The following is a 26,943-nucleotide window of genomic DNA, read 5'->3' on the forward strand; positions in this document are numbered from 1 at the left end:
AACACCCGCAGCTCCAGCCCAAACCCAGACTTCTCACTTGCTGCTACCCCAGCAAAAGACCTCAGCTTTCTCGGCTCAGGATCCTATCTCCTGGGGCCGTGAGGACTAAAGCACTGGACCCACAGAGACCGCAGCACAGCCGAGCGGTAAGCATTCACTAATGTCAGTTACCTTAGTTCTCATACAACCTCCTCCCCTTCCTCCTGGATGACCCCTTGCTCAGGCCTCCAAATTTCAAATCCAAGAGACTTTTTTCAGCATTTATCCTCCTGGACTTGACTCCTCTTGGCATCTGAAAATAACAACAGCCCTCCCCTTCTAGAACTAGGCATGTATACAGCCAAACCCTGCAAACCAGGGTCCAACTGACCCCTGCCACAGAAGCCACAGTGCTCACGGGAGGGGTGATGAAGACACCATTTTCCCAGACAATTTAGCCGTGGGGAGACTTCAGATATTCTGTAAGATTTACACGATGAATGGAGTCATCTGACTTTTTAACTCCAAGCTGTTCACACTAAAATAAAGTTTAAAATGTGATAAAAGAAAAACCTTTAAGATTAAAAATGTATCAGAAACCAGTTTTATCAATGGGCACCATGACTACAGATTCGGGTTACACCACACCATGAGGAAAATTCTTTCCCCATCCACATCAGACCTGTCAAGCTTTCTAGATACCCCAGCAACCTCCCCAAACCTTCATCCGACTGACCTGGGTTTGGGGTTTGGTTTCAGTCCAGGGAGGCAGGGGTGGCCATGTCCTGCTTCTTGGCACCACCGTGTGGCCGTATACAGACATTGCCCATTTCACCCAACTCCAAGTCCTGGCTTCAAACCCCAGCTCTTAACCAGTGAGATCATGGGCAAGTTGATAAACTTGAAAAGGCCAAGATAAAGTGTACACCCTGCTATAATTATAAAACGTGACAGATATATACGCATAGCATCAAAGACTGGAATGAGGGACTTCCCCTGCAGAAATAATGATGCACTCAAGTTTGAGGGTAAATGTGGCAAGTGTTTTAACCTGCATCCTCAGTCCATATCAACATATCTGCACCATGCCACAGACCAGGCCCAGTGCTGGGACCAACCTCCTCCACAAAATCTCCCCTAAAGCCCCTCCGGCTGATGTCATTACACTTTTCACCCTCTAGGTCCCATCTGTGCCCTTGTTCCCTAAAAGACTGCAGATTCCTTGCAGGAATGGCGTCAGGCACTCATGCAGTGAGAATAAAGATGAAGCAATGGAGCTGACCTCATATCTCGACTGGGAAATGAACCGTCTACACTGGGGGAACCAGGACCGATCATCCAGCAGGGAAAGGTGCGTGTATGAAACGTGGTCTTCCAGGCCACTCTGGACTCAACCTGGGACACACATCACCCAACACCGAACGCTTCTTATTTCTATTACGTGCTTGGCCCCAGGAGATCCTAGATCCTAAAGCAATGGATTTTATGGAAGACTTGACAACTGAGAGCCATACCCTAATGGAAACTTGAGTACCACAAAATTAAAATAAAAAATTATGGATGCTTTGTAAGATCTGTTAGCACTGACATGAGTAAGAACCAACAGAATAACTGCTTCTAAGAAGTGGCCTATTCATCCCGGTACATAACCAGACCTATGAAAATCAGGGAACACCACTGAGGGGACAGCCTGCAAATGCAACAGGAGAGAAGAAAACAGGATAAAAATGTGGAAAAGGTGAAGTTCAGACAGTACAAAAGATGGTTAAAACTTCCTAACCTAACCTGAAATCTTGGGCTAAGTCAGAGAAGTAGGATTGTAAGTGCTATTACCCAGATCCAGAAAATGTTAAGAGGTCTGACAGGGTATTCCTGCTGAACATCAACTAAAACCAAAGATACCTAGTTAGAGCTAACCTAGGGCTAATGAAGACATAAGACTCTCAAGCTAGAGAACTAAGCAGGTGAGATGTCTAGGAATCATCCACTTTTACTTCCAAGAGTTCAAAACAATTAGCATGGTTATAATTTAAGCCCTGTTACATAAATATATATAATTCAACACATACTTAAGTTCAAAAGGTACCTGCCCTGGACATATACTTCTAAATTCTAACCATCAGGAAAAACTCACTTTCTATGTTGTAAACTGGGTGTTGTTGTTGCTCAGTTGCTAAGTCCTACTCTTTGCAGTCCCCACAGACTGTAGGATTCTCTGTCCATGGGGTTCTTCTGGCAAGAATTCTGGAGTGGGTTGCCATTTTCCTCTCCAGGGATCTTCCCAACCCAAGGATGGAACCTGCATTTCCTGCGGTTCCTTTACCATTGAGACACCAGGGAAGCCCCTTGTAAACTATACGGGGCTTTATTCTGATCATCAATCATCAAACCATGCTGTTAATAAGATAAGAAATCCTAATCTTTTTCTTCACTCAAGGGGTTACCATTACAATTTCAATATGTCTACAAAGATCAACAACAAGAAATAACAAAATGTAGATTGACTGGCAGTTTTAAAATATCCTTAATATGCTTCTCAATCCTGAGCATTTTAGTTTCTTTTAACATCCCCCAGGCCCAAGAATACCAAGGGAGATGCAATATAAACATTTTAATGTAGATATCTACAGTTTAACAATTATCTGCCTTAATAACTATAGCTATAAAATTTTAAGAGCTATAGTATTTTGGTGGTAATTAGAGTTATTGATATTTCTGAAACTCATTTGAGATTCTACTGTAACTTGAGCAAAAACTGACTTTCTGATATGGCTTTGGATATAACAGTTTTACAATCTTAACAGTATTAAGAAAAACTTATTGCCATGAATTTAAACTCATATTTAAAATTCAATCAAAACAAACTGCTCTTGATCAAAATACTGATATACTTAAAATACATTTAATATTGACTCAATTTAATGGCAAGAATATTCATTCCACTTACAATCAATATGGTGAGATTAACACTTTTATTAGTTCTCTACAGTAGTCAAGGAAAAACTATGCCACACACTGTTCAAAAGTATTGAGCAATACACCTCAAACAACTTTACAAATATGGAACATGCAAAGTAACTTTAAAGTTGCAATAAGAAATGACAAAATATTAAGCCACTCCTCAACCCTGTCTTGCCACGTAAGGTATTACTGCAGTGTTGAGTGTAAGGGCTCTCTTAAAGACCTGGATCTAGGTTGCAGGTACTCAAATCATTTATGAAAAGAACTATGCTCCATCTACTTCTAAAAGGTTAGGTAGGGAATATGGATACGTGGCATATCCATATGTGGCAATATGAATGGAGAACGTCAGCAGTTCTAAACAAGAAGAAAAGAATATCAGGTTAATCTTCATTCTCCAAGGTTCAGTTCAGTTCAGTTCAGTCACTCAGTCGTGCCCAACTCTTTGCGACCCCATGAATTGCAGCACACCAGGCCTCCCTGTCCACCACCAACTCCCGGAGTCCACCCACACTCACGTCCATGGAGTTGGTGATGCCATCCAGCCATTTCATCCTCTGTCATCCCCTTCTCCTCCTGCCCTCAATCCCTCCCAGCATCAGGGTCTTTTCCAATGAGTCAACTCTTCGCATGAGGTGGCCAAAGTATTGGAGTTTCAGCTTCAGCATCAGTCCTTCCAATGAACACCCAGGACTGATCTCCTTTAGTTAGTGGGAAGCTACAAAATTACAATAAACTAGGTCTCCCTACACTGAGGAAAAAGAAAAAACTGTTGAGGATTGGGAAAAAAATATCCTGGGAGCAAATATTTAAAAAGTAATCTGAAAAAAAAAAAAAAAAGTTATCTGTTAAGCAGATTCTCACACCCCCTTGAGTTTCTCAGTGCTCTTGGCAAGCTAAGTGCTGAGCCCTGAGTCACACAGCGCAGTGCTCCCTGAGACACAGTGGACACTGCAGCGTGCACACTGGTCTTCTTGGTTCACAAAAAATGTGTGGCAACAGGCAACACCAACTCCACAGACGAACGTGTCCACCTTCCTTTTATCTTACTTACACCAGATACTGACAAAATCAGGGAAATAAGAAGCCAAAGTTCGTCTCTAGCACACACACAAAAAAGGCAGTGGGAAGAGTATCTGGATATTCAAAGCCCATTTCAGGCACTGGAAGGTTTAAATTCTTAAACAACTACTTTTTTAAGACAAGGAAGGAGGGATTGAGGAAAGCAATCTTATTCTTTCATACACTAAAACTTAAACTTCAGCTCTCTGGGCTTCCTGGGGGCACTAGTGATAAAGAACCCACCTGCAAGTCCAGGAGACATAAGAAACACAGATTCGATCCCTGGGTTGGGAAGATCCCCTGGAGGAGGGCATGGCAACCCACTCCAGTATTCTTGCCTGGAAAATCCCATGCACAGAGGAGCCTGGTGGGCTACAGTCCACAGGGTTGCACAGAGTCAGACACGACTGAAGTGACTGAAATTACTTCCACCCAGCATACACCACACAAGCCAACCTCCTCCTCCTCCCCAGCCTCATGGCAAGGTACCCACTCTCCAAAGGCAGGCGCACAGCTCATGTTTTAGTCCTTTGCATGCCTCTTGACCCAGCCTTCCCCTTAAGCTTTTCTTCTTAGACTTGCCCCCAAATCTGAATGATGACCCAGAAGTAGAGACATCTTGGGTCAGCTCCACTGAGGATTCAGGGGCTCTGATGGTTCTATCACCGACTCAATGGACATGAGTTTGGGTCAACTCTGGGAGTCGGTGATGGACAGGGAAGCCTGGAGCGCTGCGGTCCATGGGGTTGCAAACAGTCAGACACGACTAAGTGACTGAATTGAACTGATGTTCTATTGGGCTAAGACTGCAGGAAGTCCAATCTTTGGATGAATAGGGGTCTAACACACTAAGCTAGGCCAGAACTCTTATTTATTAATAAACCTGCCACCTACAATACATGCATTGGAGAAGGAAATGGCAACCCACTCCAGTGTTCTTGCCTGGAGAATCCCAAGGACGGCGGAACCTGGTGGGCTGCCGTCTATGGGGTCGCACAGAGTCGGACACGACTGAAGCCACTTAGCAGCAATAGCAGCATAATAAAACACGGCCCCTGTGGACTGACCTTAATCGCTGCTTATAATAATCTTCATCTCCATCGTCTCGGCATCTCACTACTTTCCGGCCTCCTCCCGTGGCTTCAGCTTCTTCCCCAGAACTTGGAAAAAAGTCATCATCGACCTCCTGCACAGTGACTTTCTTCTGCCGTTTCCGGCAATTGAGCGCCAGCCTCTGCTCGCAGTCAGCACCTTCCCCGGGCAGGTCAGCACCCACCGTCTCTTCCAGCTCGTCCTCCGTGGGCAAGTACTCAGACTCTTCACCCTCAGAGTCCCCCTGTGCCTTTGGTCTCACATCACAATCCCAGGGTTTCTTTCCCTTTAGCAATCCGACCTGCCCCTGGAGCTGAAGAGCCCTCTTCTGGAGTTTCTTGATTTGTTTTTTCAGGCGTTTATCTGTTTTCGATACAACTTTGCCTCTCTCGCCTGGTTTGTTTTCATTGAGTGCTGAGCTCAGTTCAGAAGTGGCCGAGGCCGAAGCTTTTTTAGCTGTTCTTTTATTACAAGCTTGCTTCTTTCTTTCAAAGGACAGTTTCGCTTGATCTGCCAAATACTTTTCAAAGCCTGATGCTTCATTGAGCATTAGTTTTCTGGGCTTTTTCTCCTGCTTCTGAGGGATCTTGGTACCAAAAGGTGTCATCTGACCAGTGCGGACGAGCTCTTCCCAAGCGGTCTCCTGAGCGGGCATGAGCATGCTGCCAAGGCAGGACGGCGCTGCTTCTGAAAAAGGGATGACAATGCATTGGGTGCCAACATAAAACTGCAGGAGAACAACAGACATGTGTGCTACTCAACACGTAGATACAAAAAAAAAAAAAAAAAAATCACTGATGTACTATACTATGTATGAAGAACAGAGTGAAATTGACATACTCCTATTCAAAAAGGTAACTTCTCAGTAACTTTTTCCAAAATACTGCATTATAAATATGCTCTCTGGGCATCCAAAGACAGACCCAGTCATACATAACATACAGAGAGGGAAATTTTGCCATGTTTCCTTATCAAGTAAAGAGTAGTCCTTGAAGAAGCAATCTCCCAAGTTTGCACATCACTGCTAACACCAGCTCTGAGAGGGACTCAAATTCAAGAGGCAGCAGGACTGAAAACAGAACTCTGAAGAATCAGCACGCACCTAAATAGGCTAGACATAACTGGCGGCTCCGCTCCATGCAGCAGGACGCCGCCACGTGGCCATTTAAATTTACACTGAGAATTCATTCTTTCAGCTGTACTTGCCACATTTCAAGAGCTCAATAGCCACACGTGGCTGAAGGCTACCATGACGGCCAACACAGACAGCATTTCCACTATGGCAGCCATGTCCTCTGGGCGGCGCCACGTCAGGTACGCAAACTGACGGAAGGGACGAACTGAGGTTGGAAGCTGTGCTGTGATAACAGGGAGCCACCCAGAAACCACTCGCCTTTCACCGGCTGAGATGAACCCGCAGCCAAATTACTTTATCCATAGCCAAAATATCAAAGGAAGTAAGGCTTAATGGGAAGGAAACCATATTCTAAAACCTATTATCTCTTGCAGGCCAATAACGCCAGCGCAGTTTTTCCTTAAATGTACACTAAAGAAAAACATACCTCAGAAAGTGCAGAAATCCTAAGTGTACAGCCCAGTAAATTTTCAGAAAAATATACCCATACACACCTGAAGAAGGAAATAGCAACCCACTCCAGTATTCTTACCTGGAGAATCCCATGGACAGAAGAGCCTGGTGGGCTACAGTCTGCAGGGTGCAAGAGTAGGACACAACTGAGCGACTTAACCCACCACATACCTAGACACTAGCATCCAGATCAGGAAGCATAAATTGCCTTTGATGGTGTCTCCCAGCTTCTAGTCCACTAGATACTGACCTGTTAACACTGCAGATAAGCTGGACCTGGCACTGAACTTGGAAATGTCTGTGCTTGTGTCTGGCTTCTTATGTTCAAAATTGTGCCTGAGTCATGCCTGCTGTTGAATTTGGCTGCAGTGCGTGGGTGCCCATTGCTGTTAGTGCAGTATTCTATTACATAACTCCACCACAATGTCTCCATTCTACTGTTAATGGACATGTGGGTAGTTTCCAGGTTTGGACAACTGAGAATAACGCTGCTACGAGTATTCCAGTACATGTCTTTTGGTAACACTATGTGTATAATTCTTTGGGTATATTAAGCTTTGGTAGACAACACCAAACATTTCCAAAGTGGTTCTGCCAATTTTAAGTTCTACCAAGAGTGTTTCAGAGTTTCAGCGAATCCATACTCTTGCCCTTCCACGTTAGCCACTCTGGTAGGTGTGTGGTAGTGCCATTCCATGGCTGTGATTTATATTTCCCTAAGTGAACGTCTACACAGATTTGCTGATCTTTTGGGGAGCCTCTTGTAAGGAAATGTCCAAATCTTTCGCCAATTTTTCTCACAGGTGGTCTTTAAAAAGAAAAAAAAAAGATCTCTAGGAATTCTTCATACATTCTAGACTCAAGTCCCTGGATTAACACAGACACTGCAAACATTTTTTCCCATTCTGCAGCAGCTTGCCTTTTCACTCCCTTAAATGCGATCTTTCAGCAAACACAAGACCTTAGTTGTAATATCGTTCATTTGTCAAATCTTTTCCTTTACAGTGAGCATTTTTGTGTCTTGTTAAATCTTTGCCCCGAGATCATGGAAATGTTTACTCTGTTATACTATAAAAGCTTTTTTTATCCTTCACATTGGAAGAATCCATCTGGAATTTACTTTAGTGCGCTATACGATGGGCCAGTCTTCACTTCATCTTCATGTGGATTAACCCGGCACACTTACTGGAAGGATGATCCTTCTCCACGGCACTGCACTGAGACACGTATCATGAACGCAAGTGGCCACGTGTGGGCGGGTCTGCTTGCCGGCCCTCTGCTCTGCCCACTGCCGTGCTGGTCTGCCCTTGCGCCATGACTGTGCTGCTGTCTCACTTACCGTAGCTTAATAATGGGTCTGCATAGTTTACTCTTCTTCAAAATCGCTGTGGCTACTCCTGACCCAATGCCTTTGCATATAAATTTTACCATATAGCTCACTAGCGTCACTCACCTCAGCCTACTCTTCCTACCCTACACCCTCTCCCTCAGAAGACTCCCTGAGGTTTATACTGGGGTGGAACAAAGCTGCAGAAGGATAGAGCTGACATCATTACAATATTGTACCTTCCATCTATAACCATGGTGTATCTCCCTCATTTGTCTTCTCTTAATTTTTCAATGACGTTTTGTTGTTTTTAATGTAGAGAGCACCAAAGAAAACTACTTTTTTTAAACTAAGAGTTATTGCTAGGTATTTTGATTATAATTGCCATCTTTACTAAATTTTTATTTTTTACTTCTGCTCATATGCAGAAATATGACTGATTTTTCTATACGGACCTTGTGTTCAATGACACTGCTAAATTCACATAGTAATTCCAATAGAACGCCCACTGATTCTTTCAGACTTTCGATATGATGACCAATCACACATTCCGTAAATAGTGATGGTTTTCTTTCTTTTCTTACATTACTACACTACAGTGCAATGTAACAGGAAAGGTGATAGCAAGCACCTCATATCATCCCAGATCAGACGAGCAAAGCCAACTGTTGCGAAGTTTATCCCACCGAATTCCAGGGAAGGATTCTTTAATCAGATAATCCTCACAACAATTAAGAAGTGGATCTTTATGTGGAGAGCAGGGGAAAGGAAATCTCAGGAAAGCATGGGAGCAAAGAAAGGAAGGTCTACTATGCTTATGCCCATCTCAAGACAGACTTGGAAGGTTAAAGAATGTAGCCAAGGTCTACACCTGGGCGATAAAGAGCTGGGGCGCATAAAGCCCAGACGCTCTGCTCTCCTGCCTCCCCAGACAGGGCACAGAGCGCCAGGGAGAAGGGACCTGGGCAATAAAGAGCTGGGGGCGCATAAAGCCCGGACGCTCTGCTCTCCCGCCTCCCCAAACAGGGCACAGAGCACCAGGGAGAAGGGAGGGAGCCCAGAAAGGATGGACGAGGAAGGGTGATAAGAGAGACCAGGAGCCTAAGTGCTGGCTAGAGGCCCAGTGTAAAGAGATAATAAGAAACAGGAGTTCAGAAAAACGGAGAGGCTGTAAGTGTACAGCTGGCTAGAGAAGTCGTAGGGAAGGGGTAAGATTATTTGGGGAGACGCAGTATTATAAAAAGAGGGCTCAGCACAAAATTCTGAGAGTAATTACCATTTAAGATAAGCCTAGAAAACCCGGTCAAAAACAACTAAATAGAAATGGCCAGAAGGCTGAAAGAAAAACCAGCAGAGAGACATGGCTCCTGAGAGGCAGGGAAGTAGCAGCTGCTATAGACAGGCCAAGCGGAGCTCTTGGATTGGGGGAAGCAACAATTACCCCTGGGCCAACTTTTACCAAACAATAGGAAGCAAAAGATAACAGCAAGTTCTAGGCAGCCAGATCAAGAAACAGTTTTTTACCAATGAGAAATAACAGCATTTCAGCAGCAGGAAGCGCTGGCCACAGGCCCAGTGGACCCCGTAAGACAACTCTGGTAGCACGGCTAGTGTTTTCCCGCCACCTCAGCTGAGTCTTACGGAATGGAGCAGCACTAAATGTTTGTTTGAAGGGCTTAAGTCTCTATTTCAACTAGTAAATAACTGAACAGCTACCAACGATTTCTATATACACACACACACACACACACACACACACACACACACACTGACACTCAAGGCATTTCGTTTCAGAGCTTATGTATCTTCCCAAAAGGTTTTCCAAAAGACACCCATCCAGGGCAGTGATATAAGCAAAATCATGGCCATGAACTAAATAACCTGATGCCTTAACAACAGAATTGATGGTTAGAAAGCCTGTCAAATAGGTCCCAAAAAGATTTGTAAAAGCAATTCTATGAATGCTGACTGATGATACTGGGTCAACAAAACATAATTCAATCAAGATGTTAGGTGTCTTTATGAAGTTAATTATACAAAATGTTAAGATTTCTAATTTATTAAACGTAATACTAAATGGGCACCAGGAGCCTCTATTAGGCTGAGTTAAAAATTTACTTTCATTCTCTGAAGCCCCCAAAGACTTATAATTTGTTTCATCTCACAGTTTCTCTCTGAACAGTCTCTATCTAAACATCAAAGAGCTGCTAAAGAAAGATAGGAAAAGACAAACAAGTCAGACTGGTAGACCCAGGTTAGGGTTAGAGTTAGGGTTAGGCTAGGTTCTATAGGTGTAGAGAATACAATGTCCTGCGTTTGTTTTGACACTAAGCAAATAAATATATTTGTCCAAACACCCAGGCTGGGACTGAAGAGACACCCTCCACTGAGCTGAGGCATCAGGCAGAAGCTCGCGAACAGAGACACCATCCCCAGGATCCTCACCTGCATCCTCCTCCTCCAGACTGCCGTGACCTAGTTCCACTTTCACCTCTGCTCCTCCAAGGATGGCCTGGAGTCGCTTCTGTTTTGCCGTGATCTTCTTCAGCTGTTGTTCCTTAAATGGTAAATGTTGAATACAAAAACCAGCAGTGAAATGATTAAACACAAAAGGCAGCGTCATGAAATGTTAAACACTTTAATCAAGGCCAAAATAAAAACAAAACACAATGGCCATATGTTACTAGTACTACAGAGAAACTTATCTGAGTAACTGCTACTTTTCTCGCAGGAAGTAGCATGTTCCCCCAGGCGGCACCCCGTCCCCGTCCCCCTGACTGGGTGGCACAGTCCACTACTTGCTGAGCACCTAAGCCCCACATGCACTGACTCTGTTGACTTGGGAGGTGGCGCTGCTCTTCTTGGTGTCCCCATCACACACTGGGTAAATCACTACATTTGTTTCTGACCGTAACAGCCAAAGGGCTATGAGGTCAATAGGCTTTATGGCAAAGAAACACATCAGTGTTTAAACAGTGGAAACAGTCAACCCCCCTGATCCTCTACCACATTTATGACTGTCCTTTAAAGTACACTACTCAATCACAACATTCTAAAATAAAATCTATTTTGACAGACCCTCTTACTCTGTCCTCCCTGGGCCCCCCTTTGTTTTGTCTTCCTCCTACATCACCAGAGCTCACGATGTGGCCATTCCTAGGGACTCCCCAGTTAACTAGGCCTGTGGTAGGTGGTTCTTCTTTCCAAGGTCAAGAATGTTTAAACAGCAGACAGGAGCATGGGGCGAGGGGACATCCTGATTATGGACACCATGTTGTAACGACTTGTAATTTGTTTTATCTTGCAGGCTTTTTCTCAGCAAATTCTCATTTAAAACAGCCTATTTCTGAACAGTCTCTCTCTAAACATCAGAGAAGAGCTAAAGAAAGACAGGAGTAGACAACCATGTTAAACTAGTACCTAAGTGGTCCTCGCTGCTCTTTGAAACTCCAACCCACCAGAAGCCCAGTATTCACACGCTCCCACAGAGGCCAGATGGTCCCATCTGCTCTGGGGAGACCCCGGATGCCTCACTCCACTGTAAGCAATGAATGAGCTGCTGCTATGGAGTTAAGTGAGGAGTCAGTGTGGTGAAGACCACGAACCAGTCAGTGGAAGGCAGAAGGAGGAGCCAAGGCTAACGAGACCCCCAAAGGTAAAGCCCGAAAAGGCGTCATGAGGACCCTACTCGCTGCCGGGGATCGACTGCAAGCACAAGGCCATGTGTTAGCCACCCTGGACGGCAGCAGTAAGGTGATTAAAACAAGTCATTTCTACCTCCTGCCACATGTTGTCATGGAGTGTACGTAAGTTCTAAAAAATGCTCAGACTTTATAAAAACAATGTCAAAAGTAATAGGCATTTCCCTACCCATAAGTCCAACAACCCTAAGTGCAGCCCAGTCAGTGTGGCTGGGTGGCAACTGAATGCCTAAGGCCAGCCTCTTAGAAGAGCGCGCGAGTGTGGGGTGGGGCTGGGGGCGGGCAGGGCCGTGCTGGCGGGAAACAGTCAGCACAGGCAGGAGCCGGGCAGGGAAAGGGCGCAAGTCCACGCGAGACGAGACGAGACGAGACGGCGCGAGAGGCTGGCGGCCAGAGAGGGACCTCAGCTGGGGGAGAGAAAGCGGCGACGCAAGGGAGCCCGTGAAAGCACGTGAGTGGAGGCGAAAAGTCACAACAGGGAACTTCCTCTCAGTTGCCAAGGTGCCTGCACATGTGTGTATGTATTTTTAGAAACACTCTTTAAACCGAGGATGTTCAAGGGAAACAGCCAAAAAATTAAATGCATAAAATTTAATTCTCTATTGTAAATCTGCTTCACACCTTACAAGTACTTCTCAGAAATACTTATTTCCTAAATATTACATGAGCTTAAATAATGACTTTTTTCAAAAATCCAAGATTTAAGTGTTTTCTACAGTCACCTTGTTATACTTCTGTCGTTTTACAGAATCTAGTTTCCTGTTGATATCTTTGTTGGTGGCAGCTTGAGGGCCAAGTTGTTCAATAATTTTATCAATCTGTCTTAAGGATGTCGTACATGACCTGAAAAGTAAGAGAAAATGTGTATTTTCCACTCTGGTAACATTTTTTACAGAAGAATATGAAAAGAGGAATGCTAACAACATGTCCCTTTTACTTCTCATTAACTAGACACAAGAGAAACCAAACCAGACTAACATACTCTTTCTGGCCACTAACAGAACCTGAAGAATTGTTATAAATATAAGACGACCGCTCATGCTTTTCTTTAATCTGGCTAATTTTAATCTGCTTATTCCCATTTGCAAACTGATTCATTCAGCCTATAAGCATTTTAAGTGTCTATTCAAGAGACTATGCAAAAATGATGGGCAATGTTGTCCTTTTATATGAAAAAATGCATACACTTTAAGACGATTTTTTTGAGCAGTTTTAGGTACACAGAAAAATTGAGGAGAAGGCAGTGATTTCCCATGTACTCCTTGCCCCAAATACGCACAGACTACCCCATTAGAAGCAACCCAAACATGGGTTTTTAAAGCCTATTATGGGAGTGTCCCAAAGTCTGGAAAAGTACTAAACATATTTAAACATTTTCTTATATAAATCAGACATTTGTGATAGTATTTTTCTTTTGCATGACTAGAAGACTTACTGCTATATTATTACACTTTGTAGTACAAACAGAAAAAGCCAATTTATAATAGACTGCTCCTAAAATAAGACATAGAATTGCAACTCCCAACTTTCAAAAGACAAATTCAATATTGACACTTGTGTAATTTGCTGTCTGTATCCTTTGTGGATTTCAGCAGAAAAGATGTTATCAACGCACCTCACTGGGGGTCCTGGCACCACGTGTCACCCTCTGTCTAGCACTGGGCAGGCTCATGACTCTGCAGCACCCTGCTCTGTCACCTCTGCAAGCAGTGGACACATTCCCAAGGTCCTCACACCTGAAGGTCAGACTACAACTATTGGAGAACACCTGCTGCTCAAGAGGCTCAAAGAACACACCAGAAAACTGTGAGCAGAAAACAGGCCCTTTGGGTGCCAAGAGTGCCACAGCGTCCTCCACAGGGGGCCAGCAGCTCCATACTCTCCCCTCCTCCTCCCACTGCTCCACCTGACGCTGCCCCACCCCTCCACCTGGCCTCCCCTTCTCACCCTGCTTGCAGCACACTCTGCTGAGCACACTGGCTATGGGGGGCAGACTGGCAATGGAGCGTGAGCTCACCTCAATCCTCTGCCCCCTCTTTCAGCCCAGGTCCAGGCCTCTCCACAACCAACGCATTCTGCTCAGCACAGGTCCGTTTCTCCTCTAAAGCCTAAGTGAGCCTCCATGGAATTTCACCTTTCCTTAGAAAGTCAAAAGTACAATGGAAGAAAGGAAAAGCAGGGAGGGATTTCTCACTGTTTCCAGAAATGCAAATCTGAAAAGGTACCAAAAGACTGGTCCTCGGTTCAGGAACAGGAAACTAGAAAGAAACTATAGGATGGGGGAGAGGGCCAGGGGACGTTCCTGCTATCTGGAGTGGACACATCAGATCTTCACAAACACCTCTCCTGAGAACCATCTGTGCACAAGCTTGCGAGATCTGGGCCACTCAGAACAGCACTTCTCTCCAGGACATCATGTGTAAACAAGCTGCCAAGAACTGAACTGAGTAACTACTGTTTACAATGCTCCTGAGGGCTGGGGTTTAAACACAGGTCAAGGACTTACTGACTCCATTTTCTGATTAAAGGTTCTATAAATCCCCTCAATTTCTGGACTACCACAGGTATTGTCTACATTTTTCAGTCGTAAGTAAAATCAGAGAGAAGGTGGTCCACACTCACGTGAGGTCGTCCAGGACTGACCGATACTCCTTCTCCGCCTCGGCGAGCTGGGCCACACAGTTGGCCTCATGGATGGCGCTGTCCACCTGCTGAAGCACCCCTTGCTCCAACACATCCTGGTCGTAGACATCTACACCCAACCCCTGCAGCTCCAGGGCCTGTGCACTGGGCTCCACCGCCTGGATCTGATGTCTGTCGATGTGCAGCAGGGCTGGCCCTCTCCTGGGAAGTTCCAAGAGACACCCTTCGGTGGAAGTGGAGGGTCCATTAGCAGAGGAACAAGAGGGGAGGCTCTGCCCCAGATCCATGTCGCCATCCTCCTCCTGCTTAATTGTCCCCTCTTCACTGCCACTGACATCCTGGCTCCGTGAACAGTCTGGCTCCTGAGTTTGACTTGAGTAGGGGATTCTTTCATTTGGCATCCTCTTCAGACTATCTAAAAGGAAAAAATTTTTCAGCAAGCCCATCAGTTATATAGAATTGTATTTATAAAGTTTAGTAAATATTTCATAATTAAAGCAGACTGATTTCTCAAAAGACCAAGCAATAATCCTCCAATTACATAAATTCAAGTTTCCAAGTATTATTTCTCTTAAAAGAGCAAACACTATAGATCTTCTTGAGTTCTGATAATAATTAAGAAAAATTCCCAACAACAGAAAAAGAAATGCAGTATCATCAACAAGAACCCTGGGGTACCCAGCTGAGAAAGCTGGCAACCAGTATCCCAAGTGGTACCCGCAGCGTCTTCTCCAAATCATGGGAGTCGTTTCACGGCTGCTCTCCAGGTGAGCCTCTCCACCGCATTATGGCACAAACGACCTGCATTAGAGCTGCATGACCAACTGCGACTTAAGAAGACAGACTTGTAGAGAGATTCTCTACAAATCTAACACTTGAAACTTTTAGGCTGACTACTTATTCCAATAAGTAGAAACCTCTGAAAAGAGATAATAAATAACACCACTCAAATCAGAACCTCAGTTAATTAAAAGTCTTAAAAATAACTCCATTTCAATGCATGATATTTCTCACCAACAAGCTGGCAAAAACAAGATGACTGATAATATCCACTACAGGTAAGAAAGAGCCACCTTCACATAATGCTGGTGAGAATATAAATTAGTAAACTTCTTTTGGAAGGCAGTTTAGCCATATCTACCAAGATTTAAAATGCACATTACTAGGCACTTATTCCAGAGAAATATTCACACAGACGTAGGCTACTTATTGTGGCGTGTTCAATGGTCTTAAACCGGCATTAAATACTCTCAACAGTAACAGTATAAAAGCCAAATAAAATGAAAAGCCATGTCGTATGAAGGCATTTGTATTGGAAAAAAATGTATACCCACATCTGTGCATGGAATGCATTCAAAATGATGTGAAGATACATACTAAACCTTCAGCGTTGGAAGCGGGCAGACAGAAGGAGAAGGTAGGAATAAAGGGGAACTTTCACATTTTACAACAAGAAATGAGGAACTCCTCGAATGAAAATGAAAATATGTTTGCTATACTGCCTGTATAACTCCATCTAATAAATACTTTTAAATAGATTTTTTTAAAGTGACAGCTTATCTTTTTACTTAACCGTGAATAAACTCTTTATTTCTATGAAATGTTCACAAGTTCCCCAACAAGCTCCACTCATTCCTCATTAAATAAAGTGATGCCAGTGGCCAAGCACGAGGATACAAAGGTGCCAGGAGCTTAGTGTCACCCTGCCCCGAGGGGCTCACTCTCCACTGGAGAAGCATGCCAGTGGGGCAGGTCGATAAACGAGGCACAGACAAGAGGCCAGGTGGACACAAAAGAAGGGACAGTGCACTGGATCTGGAGTTCAAAAAACACAGACAAACTGAGTTCTGCACATGTGACCCACGATCTGACACACATAAGGTGTTCATACGTGTGGAAAGGAAGGCTCAGAGAGGAATCTAAAATAACAAGTCTGGTCTGGACAACTGAGTCACTGGTGAATTCAGTCACGAAATTTGAATCAGAAAGGAAGCAGATGGTAAGCAGCCAAAGCTGTCCGGCCAGAAGGCAGGCAGAAATATGAATCTGGGCTCTAGAGAAAATCTGGAAATATCAGCAGAGTAAACAGCCCGAGGGATCCCAGGGCACTTGACAGGGACCAGAGATTCTTTTAGAGGATAAGAAAGAGGCTAAGGCTGAAAAGGTTAAAAGTGAACAGCAGAGAAAGAAAATTCCTCTACCTGGGGCCCTTCTGATTATTTCCAGAAGAAAGGATCAGACTGGCACTCTATTACTTTCAACAGAGAAGATTCTGGCTCCGAGCCTTCATACTAGCTGGAATTTTTTCATTGTTCTTATTTGTATGTATACAAGGATTTCCTTTTCAGTTCTTAAAACATATACTAATCAATCAAAATATTAAGTAATAACTCTGTAGTGCAAAGACAAGGTTAAAATAACGATGTTTGGAGAAAACGTCTAATAAGGAGTTAGGAAGGAATGGTCCAATGTGGGAAATAACAGGGCAAGTTCTAAGGAAACTCCAAAGGTTCCAGTGGATTTGGAAAGCTGATCAGTGGTTATCTTAGTAAAAGAAATCTTAGCAAAGCAAAGGGGAAAAAAAAAAATCAGACCGTAGTGGGATAAGAAATGAGTAGATAAGGAAATAGAGGCCTAAGGATAGGCTATGGCAGAGAGAGATCACTGGAATAATAAAGGAATTAAAGGATGGGGAAGGAAAATTTGGTCAAGAAAAACTATAGGATGAACAGCGAGTGGGGACTAGGGAGATAATCTGCAAAGAAAGCAGTATATGAGACAGCAGCAAGTACAGAAGTGAAGAGGGCACAGCACACCTTTCTCTGACTCTGGCAGAAGGATGACTCCTGATGGACCTGAACGTACAGGTGCGGAGAGAAGCTTAGGTGGACCACAGAGAAAATACTCTATAAGGCAGGAAATTTGGGCATTACCTGAGTCACGGGACACAGCTGGGATGGGAGGTGGGGGAGAGTAAGAATCGGAACTAAGTAACCTGTAGAAGAGAAAAGGTGACGGGGAACGAACACTGGTGACAGGTGCGGAAGGCCTACCAGAGGCTGGCTCCCCAACCAGGAACTGCCAACAACCCCAACTTCCTCCTTCAGTAATTAGCAGTCCCAGGGGAAATGCCAATGTTGGGCGTCTTCAGGGTAGAAAGGCAGATGTCGCTTGGGGGTAAAGATGCTGAGAAGATGTGCCAGAAGTCAATACAATGTGGTAAAAACAATTACTCTCCAATTAAAAATAAATTTTTTTTAAAAGATGCTGAGTATTTCAAGTAACTGACCTTGGGGTCCAAGCTGGGCAGATTAGGGGAAAAAAAACAAAACAAGCCAGGAGGCACTGAAGAGCGAGGAAGGAAAAGGCAGGTGAAAAGGAGAAAAGAAGGAAGAAAGGGATCAAGAAGCCACTTGGAGAATACACTAAAGGGCAAGTCTCCTGGGAATAAGAGGTGAAAACCAGGAAGTTCCAGTTAGAAGGCAGAATTTCAGAAGCGAAATAAATCAGCTGACATTCAATAGATATTTACTGAGTCAATTACACCAGACAATGTACTCTGCCAAAGAGTTTCTGTCTGCATAGAACTTAGGAGCTCTTGCGGATGACACATATTTTAAGAATTATACATACGTATTTACATACATAAATATATGCGCGCTTAGTTGTTCAGTCATGTCTGACTCTTTGCTCCCCCATGGACTGTAGCCGGCCAGCCCCCTCTGTCCATTGAATTTCCCAGGCAAGAATACTGGAGTAGATTCCCATTTCCTTCTCCAACATAAATAAGTATTTATACATAAATTAAACACACACAAATATAACTGTGGTAACTGCTATAGAAAAGTACAGACTTCTTTATAACAAAATAACACAGGAGCCTAACTGGTATTATAGAAGTAGATGTGAGGTCAGGGAGACCTCTTTGATAAACTGATATGTGAACCAGCATCTGAAGGATGAAACAACAGGCCAAAAGTGAATATTTTGCAAACAAACAGCATGTGTGATTTCTAAGGCTGGTAAGAGTTGGTGCTATTGAAAAACTGGAAGAAGGCTGGAGCATTCTGACAAATCTTTATTGTACATGAATTACAGAGTTAAAGAAACTGATAATGACTCATTTACAGAACGTCTTCTAACATTCTGCAAGACTTAACCATCTGGAAAAACAGTATCTTCATTGTCCTCCTTTCAGCACTGGGGCGTCTGTGGGAGGCGCTGGATACTGGTTTGGAGGTTTAGTCGTATATATGCAGAACTGGGAAGGGGAAGGGGTGTACTTGAAGATGGAGCCATAGGCAAGGACCAGATCACAGGGAGCCTAGGGAAACATGAACTTGGATTTTTCTCCAAGTATAATGGAGTAACTCTTAACAGTTTCAATCAGGGTGATAATGCCATGACCCAATTTATGTTTGTAAAGACCAGCTGGACTACAGCACGGATAATGGATTGGAGGAAACAGCGCAACATGGACATGCTGGGGCCTGTACGGGTGACAAGTGACAGGAGCTTGGAACTGGTGATAGCAGTGAAGATAAGATGCTATGTGGGAAATCTTTAGCTACAGCATTTATATGCGGACTGCTCAATCCTCCTTCACATACTCCCACTTGACTATATCAACTGCCTGACTTATTTTTACCCCGAATGTCTCGTTCAAATAACAACTCCAGTTTTAACCGAGATCAAACAGGGCCAGGCTGACCCTAATTGCGGGGGGCGGGGGAGGGGGGCAGGACACAGAGCCGGAAAGCTGATGCGTAGTCGCCGGCCCACCTTGCCCTCGGCGGAGCCCCCCACCCCCACCGGTCCTCCCAGGTGAGCGCTCCCAAGCAGCACTTCCGGCCGCAGGTGGGCTGGCGCGACCCCCGCGCGCCCAGCCCGAGGGCCCGCTCCTGGCCGCCCGCGCGAAAGGGCTCCATCCCGGCTGCCAGGGGTCCAGGCGGGGCTGCGGCCGCCTGGAGAGTCGGAGCGGGCCCCGGACATGTCCCGCCTGACATTCAACCAGGCCGCCAGAACACTCACCCCAGGGCCGCGCGGCCACCCGTACGGAAACGTACACGCAGCAGCCGCAGTCAGCCGCCGTAGAACTTGGACTAGGACCGGGCGCGGCGCGTGCGTCTTCTACGTCTCCTGCCGCCGCAAGCACCGCCCCCAACAATGACCCGCAGCCGTGCGTGGGGCGGGGCTCGGGCGCATGCGCCGGCTCTAGGCGTTATTTTGAACCCGGGTGAGGCCACGTGGTTTGAGCTCGTGATACAGCCGTGCTTTTCTACCTGCGAGCCGAGTGCGGAAGTGGTCCTGGTTGCTGATCTCTGGATTGTGGCTAGCGCTTCACGCGTGGTGAAAAATACATCTTTAGTAAAGGCGATTATAAGAATTAAAAGAAGGAATAAGAATTTTTCCAGAAAAGGTAGAGAGGGATACGCAGAGTGCGAGCGACTGTGCGGACAATTACCCATGAACCCCAAGGAGAAAGGAAGCCTGGGGAAGGGGGCTGTCTTGAGCGCCACACGCTTCAGTACCTGGCACGGCTGTTAGTACCTGAGGAATAGGGAGAGGGCTTATTTATCTTTGTTCCCCCTCTTACACACACACACACACGCACCCCGAGTGGTGTGTGTACATAGTGGGCCTACGTCAGTGTCTTGATTGCGTTAGTCACTTAATATTTGTCCTCAGATCAAAAAGGAGGATTTTTGAGCCGGGTGACAATTCAGCTGGGAACGTTTGAAGAAACAAAACGGTCACACACAGGTTCAGAACAAAGGGAGAAAATTGAGCTTCACCTGAGGAAGGAGTTGCCCCCTTTGGGTGGCAGCTGTCTCCAACAGCAGCAGCTTCTTTGCCCAGAGATTCCTGCTCTGGGAAAGGGTGGATTTTCCAGGGATCAGCGCCAGAGAGCCTTCTGGGAGTAAGTGACTGTGGGAAGAATCTTCCGGGTCTGAGCAGGAAAAGGGAGTGGCAAGTGTACTTGAAACACTCAGTAATAGCACTGTATCTGTCCTGTTGGCGTTGCCAATCTACATATGCCCAGAGCCGTCCCACACCAAAATAACTTGTTTCCTTTTCTCAAAAGGAATAAAGAATTCTAGTCATGTCTTGAATAAAATATTGAAAATAGTAATGCATTAGTAAGATATTAGTTTGAATGCTTGAATGGGAGAGCAGTTTTTCCCAGGTATATAGTGGTTACCACTTTGAGAATGAGGTCCCCTTTCTAATGTGTACTGTTTGGGTGAGCCCCTGTAAATCATGCAGAATTTGGACAGGCAGCAAATGGTAGACTAGGTAGTTGAGGAGAGTTAATAACAGTGTTTACAGAGGTGTGGGCAGGATTTAGGAAAACAACTCAGGATGGGATAGTAACCCTGGGGCTAGTGAGAGACCAGGAGCCTCTGTTGCCATCTGTTTTGGGCTAGATTGCATCCCTCAATTCATTTGAAATTCTAACCCCCAGGACCTCCAAATACAGAACTGTATTTGGAGATAGGGTCTTTAAAAACCCTAAAAACTGTTAAGTTAAACTGAAGTCATTAGGGTGGGCCCTAGTCCAATGTAACTGATGTCCTTATAAGAAGAGGAGGTTAGGACAGAGAGACAGAACAAAGGCCATGTGAAGACACGGGGAGAAGATGACCATCTACAGGCCAAGGAGAGAGGACTCTGAAGAAAACAACCCTGCCAACACCTTGATCTCATACTTCTGGCCTCCAGAACTGTACAAAAGTTAATTTAAGTCACCTAGTTTGTGGTACTTTGTATGGCAGCCCTAACGAACTAATAGATACATCATCCCTGGTTCTGAAGGGATCATGGGAGGACATGGGTTCAGAAGATAGTAGCTGAGTGGAGAAGACCGCTTGACCAGAGAAATACAACAACCTGTGGTCACTCAGCAAGGGGGAACCAGGGAGGTAAATACCCTGGCCTCACTCTCCTCCATTATTTCACCTGCTGGAGCCTCCCCTCTCAAAACCACTGAGAGGAAATTCCCTGGCAGTTCAGTGGTAAGGATGCCTCGCTTCTACTCTTGGGGGCATGGGTTCGATCCTTGTGGGGAACTGATACCACATGCTGAGTGGCACCGCCACAAGCAAAACAAAAAACACTGAGAGCCAGAGGGCAAGGGAGCCTGTTGATGCCCATCGTATGGACCAGTCTCTTAGAGCACAGGGCAGGGTAGAGAGAGATGCACAATGAATCTGGAACGTCAAACAAATATGCAACATATCCCATGCAATTATAATTATCCTTTTAATATCCTTTTAATTTAGAAAATACATGATGATTCAGAGTCACTCTTAATTCAGTAAAGCTTTTTTACATGAATTTGTATTTAGTTAACTAAAGGATCTGTATATACTTTCAGTCATGTTTCCCCTGACTTCTCTAGACAGAGAGTAGTAATAAAGTCCTATTAGAAGCAGATTTTGTTGACTCCTGTGCCCACCTGAACACACAGGGCCCTTCTTTCTGTCCAGGCCCTGAAAATGAGATTAGCGCACTGTAAAGGGGACTTCCTCGGCCCTCCCGCCATGCGAGGGCGCCACGAAAGGTGCTGGTCCCAGAAGTGGGCTCCCACCAGACACGCGCAGCCTGTTGATATTGTGATCTTGAACTTCCCAGCTTCTAAAACTGTGAGAAATTTCTGTTGTTTGTAAGCCACCCAGTCTATGATGTTTTGTTAGCAGCCTACATGGACACAGAATGTAATTGTGGGATTTTTAGTAACTTATTCATAATACTCATTTACAGACTGAGATATCTAGATGTCAATCAAGACCTCTTCTTTCCTCCATATTCACTCAGTCCCTATTGGTTCTGCATTATTGTTCTGGATTTTAATGCATTTGACTTAACAAGCACTTGTACAGCCCTGACTGGGGGCCAGGTTTTGTCCTGAGTGCTTTACAAATATTAACTCATTTAAATATGACCAGAGTCCCCCTCCTGCCTTTACTTTCTATTTAGTTATCAGTGTAAGAAACTTTCCCCCTGCCCTTACAAAGCAGAAGAGCTAAGTCGACTCTCTCTGTTAAAAATTTCAGGGTAGTGACGATGCATCAGTTTGGTTCTCCATTCCCCATAACCATGGCAGAAAAAAAAAAATGTACTGGAAGTGCATTGAATATGGGCAAATTTGATAAATCCAAAAACAGAAGTAAAAGCGTATTGTTTAGAATTATCTTGGCAGCCACTGGAAAATAATGTTAAGTGTATGTGGAATAAATGAGCTAATAAATTTAAGAACAAAGGCCATATAAAACCATATACTTCCATTGAAAATGTATGTATGTCTATATGTATGTGTGCAGTGTGTGCAGTGGGGGAGCATGACAGATGGTCTCCTTACTTTTGGTCACACCTCCACCACCGTCTCTCTCATTGATAGAGCCTCTGTGTCTCTTAATCTCACTGTTTCATATATTCTGTCCAGCTGTGTTATTTTCCTGATTTTTCACAAATCCCTCCCTGATTAGTTTTGGGCATTGCTTGCTTTTTTCCGAAACATTAGGGTCCTTTTGGTAATCTTCGGCAAACACCTTGCTCTCCAAAGCTGATATAGGAAGAAGAGAGCCAGTATGTGTAAGCAGCTCTTTTACCTAAACCTCAGAAGGACGTACCAGTGTGCCCTGATTTTAGCAGGCTCCACAATTTCAGTGTGATTTTTTTCTCGTCAGTAACCAGCATTGTGACTGTTCTCTGCAGCTGTACATTAAGGAGATGTCTAAGGAACTCGTGGTGATTCTGAACACATGAGAAGAAAAGTTATCATTGATCTAGTCTTCGTATCAATGGAAACTGGTGACTGATTAAGAGTGTGAACATGAATTTAGCAACTGTAAGAATAACCTGAGGACATGGACGTGTTCACAGGATATAAGACTCCAGCTGAAATTCGTGGAGAGAGAGTAGACTGACATAGATCGTGTGCTGCACTGCTGCTGCTGCTGCTGAGTCGCTTCAGTCGTGTCCGACTCTGTGCGACCCCGTAGTCGGAAGCCCACCAGGCTCCCCCGTCCTTGGGATTCTCCAGGCAATAAGACTGGGGTGGGTTGCCATTTCCTTCTCCAATGCATAAAAGTGAAAGGGAAGTCGCTCAGTTGTGTCCGACTCTTAGCGACCACATGGACTACAGCCTACCAGGCTCCTCCATCCATGGGATTTTCCAGGCAAGAGTACTGGAGTGGGGTGCCATTGTGGAGCAATTTCACGTATTTGTTCTTTATCAGAATAGCTCCCTCTGAGCAGCCAACTCTCAGAGAACGCTATTACACCAATGGCCACTAGAGGGAGCAGAGCATCAACTCTGGGTTGATTTCAACAGATACATTTGCTTGAGTTGCTACAATAGTAACCAAAAGTGGAAGTCAGGGTGCTCCCTGTTCAAAAGCCAATAAAAATAGGCAAGGTTGGTGGAAAGGAAAGTTTGCTTTATTTTGGATCTAGACAGCTGGCAGGGAGGGGAGAGAGGAATGAATGTGGGGGACCCAGAGGTGAACAGGGCAGAATCTCTGCTCTCATGAGACTTACATAAAATCAGAGGGAGAAAACCACAAATGCTTTAAGCAAAAATATGAAATAATAAATGCTATTAAGGAACATGAAATAGGATAATATCTTAAGAGAGTGATTGGGATGCCCTCCTAGCCAGTGTGGAGTAGTATTCGATAGGAGACATTACAGCTGCAATCTGAATGATAGGAGGAAAGTCACCGTATGGGATTAGGCAGGAGAGGATCCTTGACAAGAAGTAGACAAGGGCACGTGCACGGCTGGACCACTCAAGACGCCTCTTCTCTGTGCATCCGCTGCGTGACCAGCGCCTGTTTCACCTACACCCTATTCACATGCCTGACCTTCCTACATACTTGCCCCAAGCCCAACCAGTGACTGTTCTTATCAAAAGGGCAGTGAGGAGCCTGCTAGTTTCTCTGGTAACCAATGATGTCACACCACAGATGTCAGTTCCCCCTGTAACTGACAATTTCCCCTTGCCGGAGCAGAGACTGCCACCATGACCCATACAGTGGGGTACCATTCCAGGACGCTGCTTCAGACATGTACACTCCCCCTATCCATCAAACCACTGATGTCCTTGTCACTGACTCAGCTCTTTCTTTGGTCTTAAAGCTGGTCAAGCACAATCCTTGTAGGCCTGTGGGCTGCAGCCCAGCAGCAGGGAAACACAAACTTGGCAAATCTACACACTAGAAAATTGGGCACCGCGGCTAAAGCCATGGAAGGCGGGGCTGGATGCCTAGGGCTCTGTCAGCCAGGCCTAGAGTTAGATGTTATTCCAAGTGCAAATCAAATCCACTACAAGTTTAAGGAAGTTACATGATAAGATTTTATTTTAAAATATTTTTGTATATGGGTAGTCACAGGTGAGGGGCTAGTGGTAAAGAACCCACCTCCCAATGCAGGAGATGTAAGAGATGCAGGTTTGATCCCTGGGTTGAGAAGATCCCCTGGAGGAGGGCATGGCAACCACTCTAGTATTCTTGCCTAGAGAATCCCAGGGACAGAGGAGCCTGATGGACTACAGTCCATAGGGTTGCAAAGAGTCGGACCCGCCTGAAGTGACTTAGCACACAGCACAGTCATAGGTCAACGAAATAAAATTCTGAGTCCAGAAATACACCCACATATCTATGGTCAATTGATTTTCAACACTAGTGCCAAGACCATTCAATGGTTATGTCTTCAACAAATGGTACTGGGAAACTGGATTTTCACATATAACAGAATAAAGTTGGAAGCTAAAACTAAAGCTCTTAGATGAAGACTCAAGAGGTAAATCTTCATGACCTTGGCAATGCATTCTTAACTATGACACCAAAAGCACAGCAATAAAAGAAAAATAAATCAATTGTACTTACCAAATTAGAGATTTTTGTGTGTCAAAGGACACTCTCTAGAAAGGAAAAGACAACCCACAGAATTGGAGGAAATATTTATTTGCAAGTCTTTTATTTGATAAGGGCCTAGTTTTCAGAATAATGAACTCTTCTGAATCAACAACAAAAAGGAAAGAAAAACCAGTTAAAACAAGCAAAGTACTTGAATAAACATTTCTCAAAAAACATTGGCTAAAGTTATCAGATGTGGTCTGAGTTAATATTGTCTAGAAAGAAAGCCAGTTTTCTTTCCTCCCACATTCGGGAACAGAAGAAGGATCTAAAAAGCAATGTTAATGGTGGTGATTTTGAGGGGGATGGGGTGTATATGCACGTTGCAAGATTAAACTCCCATTTCAGCCTATTACATCCTTATTCATTTTTCTCCCCCCCATATTTGGAGCTAGCAATATGTCTGACCCTTGGAAAGTGGAGAAGTAAATGTCTGAGCCTTTGTTCATGTGCTTCTCTCTGGGCTGTCAGTACAGTGATATTCTATAAGTCCTTATTATTTACTTCAAATTCCAGTCCTTTCATAAAGCTTCCCCATCACCTTCAGGCTGCGCTTCCTTGCTCTGAGTCCAGCACACTCTTCAGCAGACTGTTCTGTAGCTGGCTGGGCCAGTGTCCATTTCCCCCACTGATGAAGAACTGGGCTTTCTGCTGCCCCCACCAGCTCACCCTTCCCCTCCAGGGGCACCAAATGCCACTCCCAGCCCTGTCCCCATTCCCAGAGCTACAAGGACTATCAAGCACTTCAGATAAGGAGGTCCAGCCACTGCCTCTCAATGCATCAGCCCCTTGGGGACCCGCTGATCTCAGAGCCGTCAGTTATTGTACCAAGGTTGTACCAAGCGCTGAAGCTTTAAAAACTTGCCTCCTCCAGCCTGGCATGAGCCTCTACCCACAACCCACCTCATTTCTGCAAGGGCTGTGCTTAGAGACCCACGAATTCCTCAAGATGCTTTTTAAGACTTCCTGTTCTTTGCTGGTAAATTGTTAATCAGTTTGTGGCAGCATAAATAAAATTAGAGGGTTTAATTAAAACTAATGAACGAGTGAGTGGAGACCGGCCTGGCCGCTTTGCTCTCTGAGCCTCAGAGCAGTAAATAATGAAAATGTCACACGGCAAGTGATATATGGTTTAGCAGAAGTGAAGGGCCAGCAGAAAGGAGGCCATAGAGAGCTCCTCCACCGGGGTGTAATTTGCAAGGAGGTGGAATCCCCATTTTGGTGTAACCTATTAACTAATTCCATAGGAACTGTTCCAGTTTTCTGGCTCTTCCCCCCTGCCCCACACCACCCAAAACAGAAAGAAAACAGTAGCACATGAGATGTCCGTTCTTTGTGTAACTGTGGCGTGCTTTAATGTTCTGATCCTCCAGAAAGGGAGCAGTAGACACAAAGATGGGGCCGTACTGTGGGCAGTTAGTGGGCAGAGGTCTGGAATTCTGACTTTCTCAACGCGGAGGAAATAAAAGCGAGAAGTGTCCCACATCCTGCTTGCTTTTCTCTTTTTTAAAAAAAATCTGTATTGAATTTGTTGCAATATCGCTTCTGTTTTGCGTTTTGATTTTTTTTGGCCAAGAGACATGTGGGATCTTAGCTTCCTGACCAGAGTTGAACCTGCACCCCCTGCATTGGAAGGTGAAGTCCCAACCCCTGAACCACCTGGGAAGT

The 26,943-nt window shown here is 44.8% G+C and overlaps 1 protein-coding gene across 2 annotated transcripts in view; it reads right to left on the bottom strand.

Moving 5' to 3' along the window:
• The window catches only part of ERCC6 (ERCC excision repair 6, chromatin remodeling factor), a 71,809-nt gene extending 52,266 nt beyond the window's left edge, over positions 1 to 19,543 (bottom strand). The window contains exons 1-5 of one of the 2 annotated variants that reach the window (XM_006061860.4): positions 19,385 to 19,543; positions 14,333 to 14,768; positions 12,433 to 12,553; positions 10,455 to 10,566; positions 5,070 to 5,781 (exon numbers count right to left, since the gene is read on the bottom strand). In XM_006061860.4, coding sequence (XP_006061922.3) covers positions 5,070 to 5,781; positions 10,455 to 10,566; positions 12,433 to 12,553; positions 14,333 to 14,754 — 1,367 coding nt within the window. In that variant the 5' untranslated portion in view covers positions 14,755 to 14,768; positions 19,385 to 19,543. The remainder of the gene's footprint in view (positions 1 to 5,069; positions 5,782 to 10,454; positions 10,567 to 12,432; positions 12,554 to 14,332; positions 14,769 to 19,384) is intronic. The other variant, XM_006061861.4, reaches the window with a different exon arrangement.
• Between the last annotated feature and the right edge of the window lie 7,400 nt (positions 19,544 to 26,943).

Source organism: Bubalus bubalis, chromosome 4, assembly GCF_019923935.1.
Source record: "Bubalus bubalis isolate 160015118507 breed Murrah chromosome 4, NDDB_SH_1, whole genome shotgun sequence".
Lineage (NCBI taxonomy): Eukaryota > Metazoa > Chordata > Mammalia > Artiodactyla > Bovidae > Bubalus > Bubalus bubalis.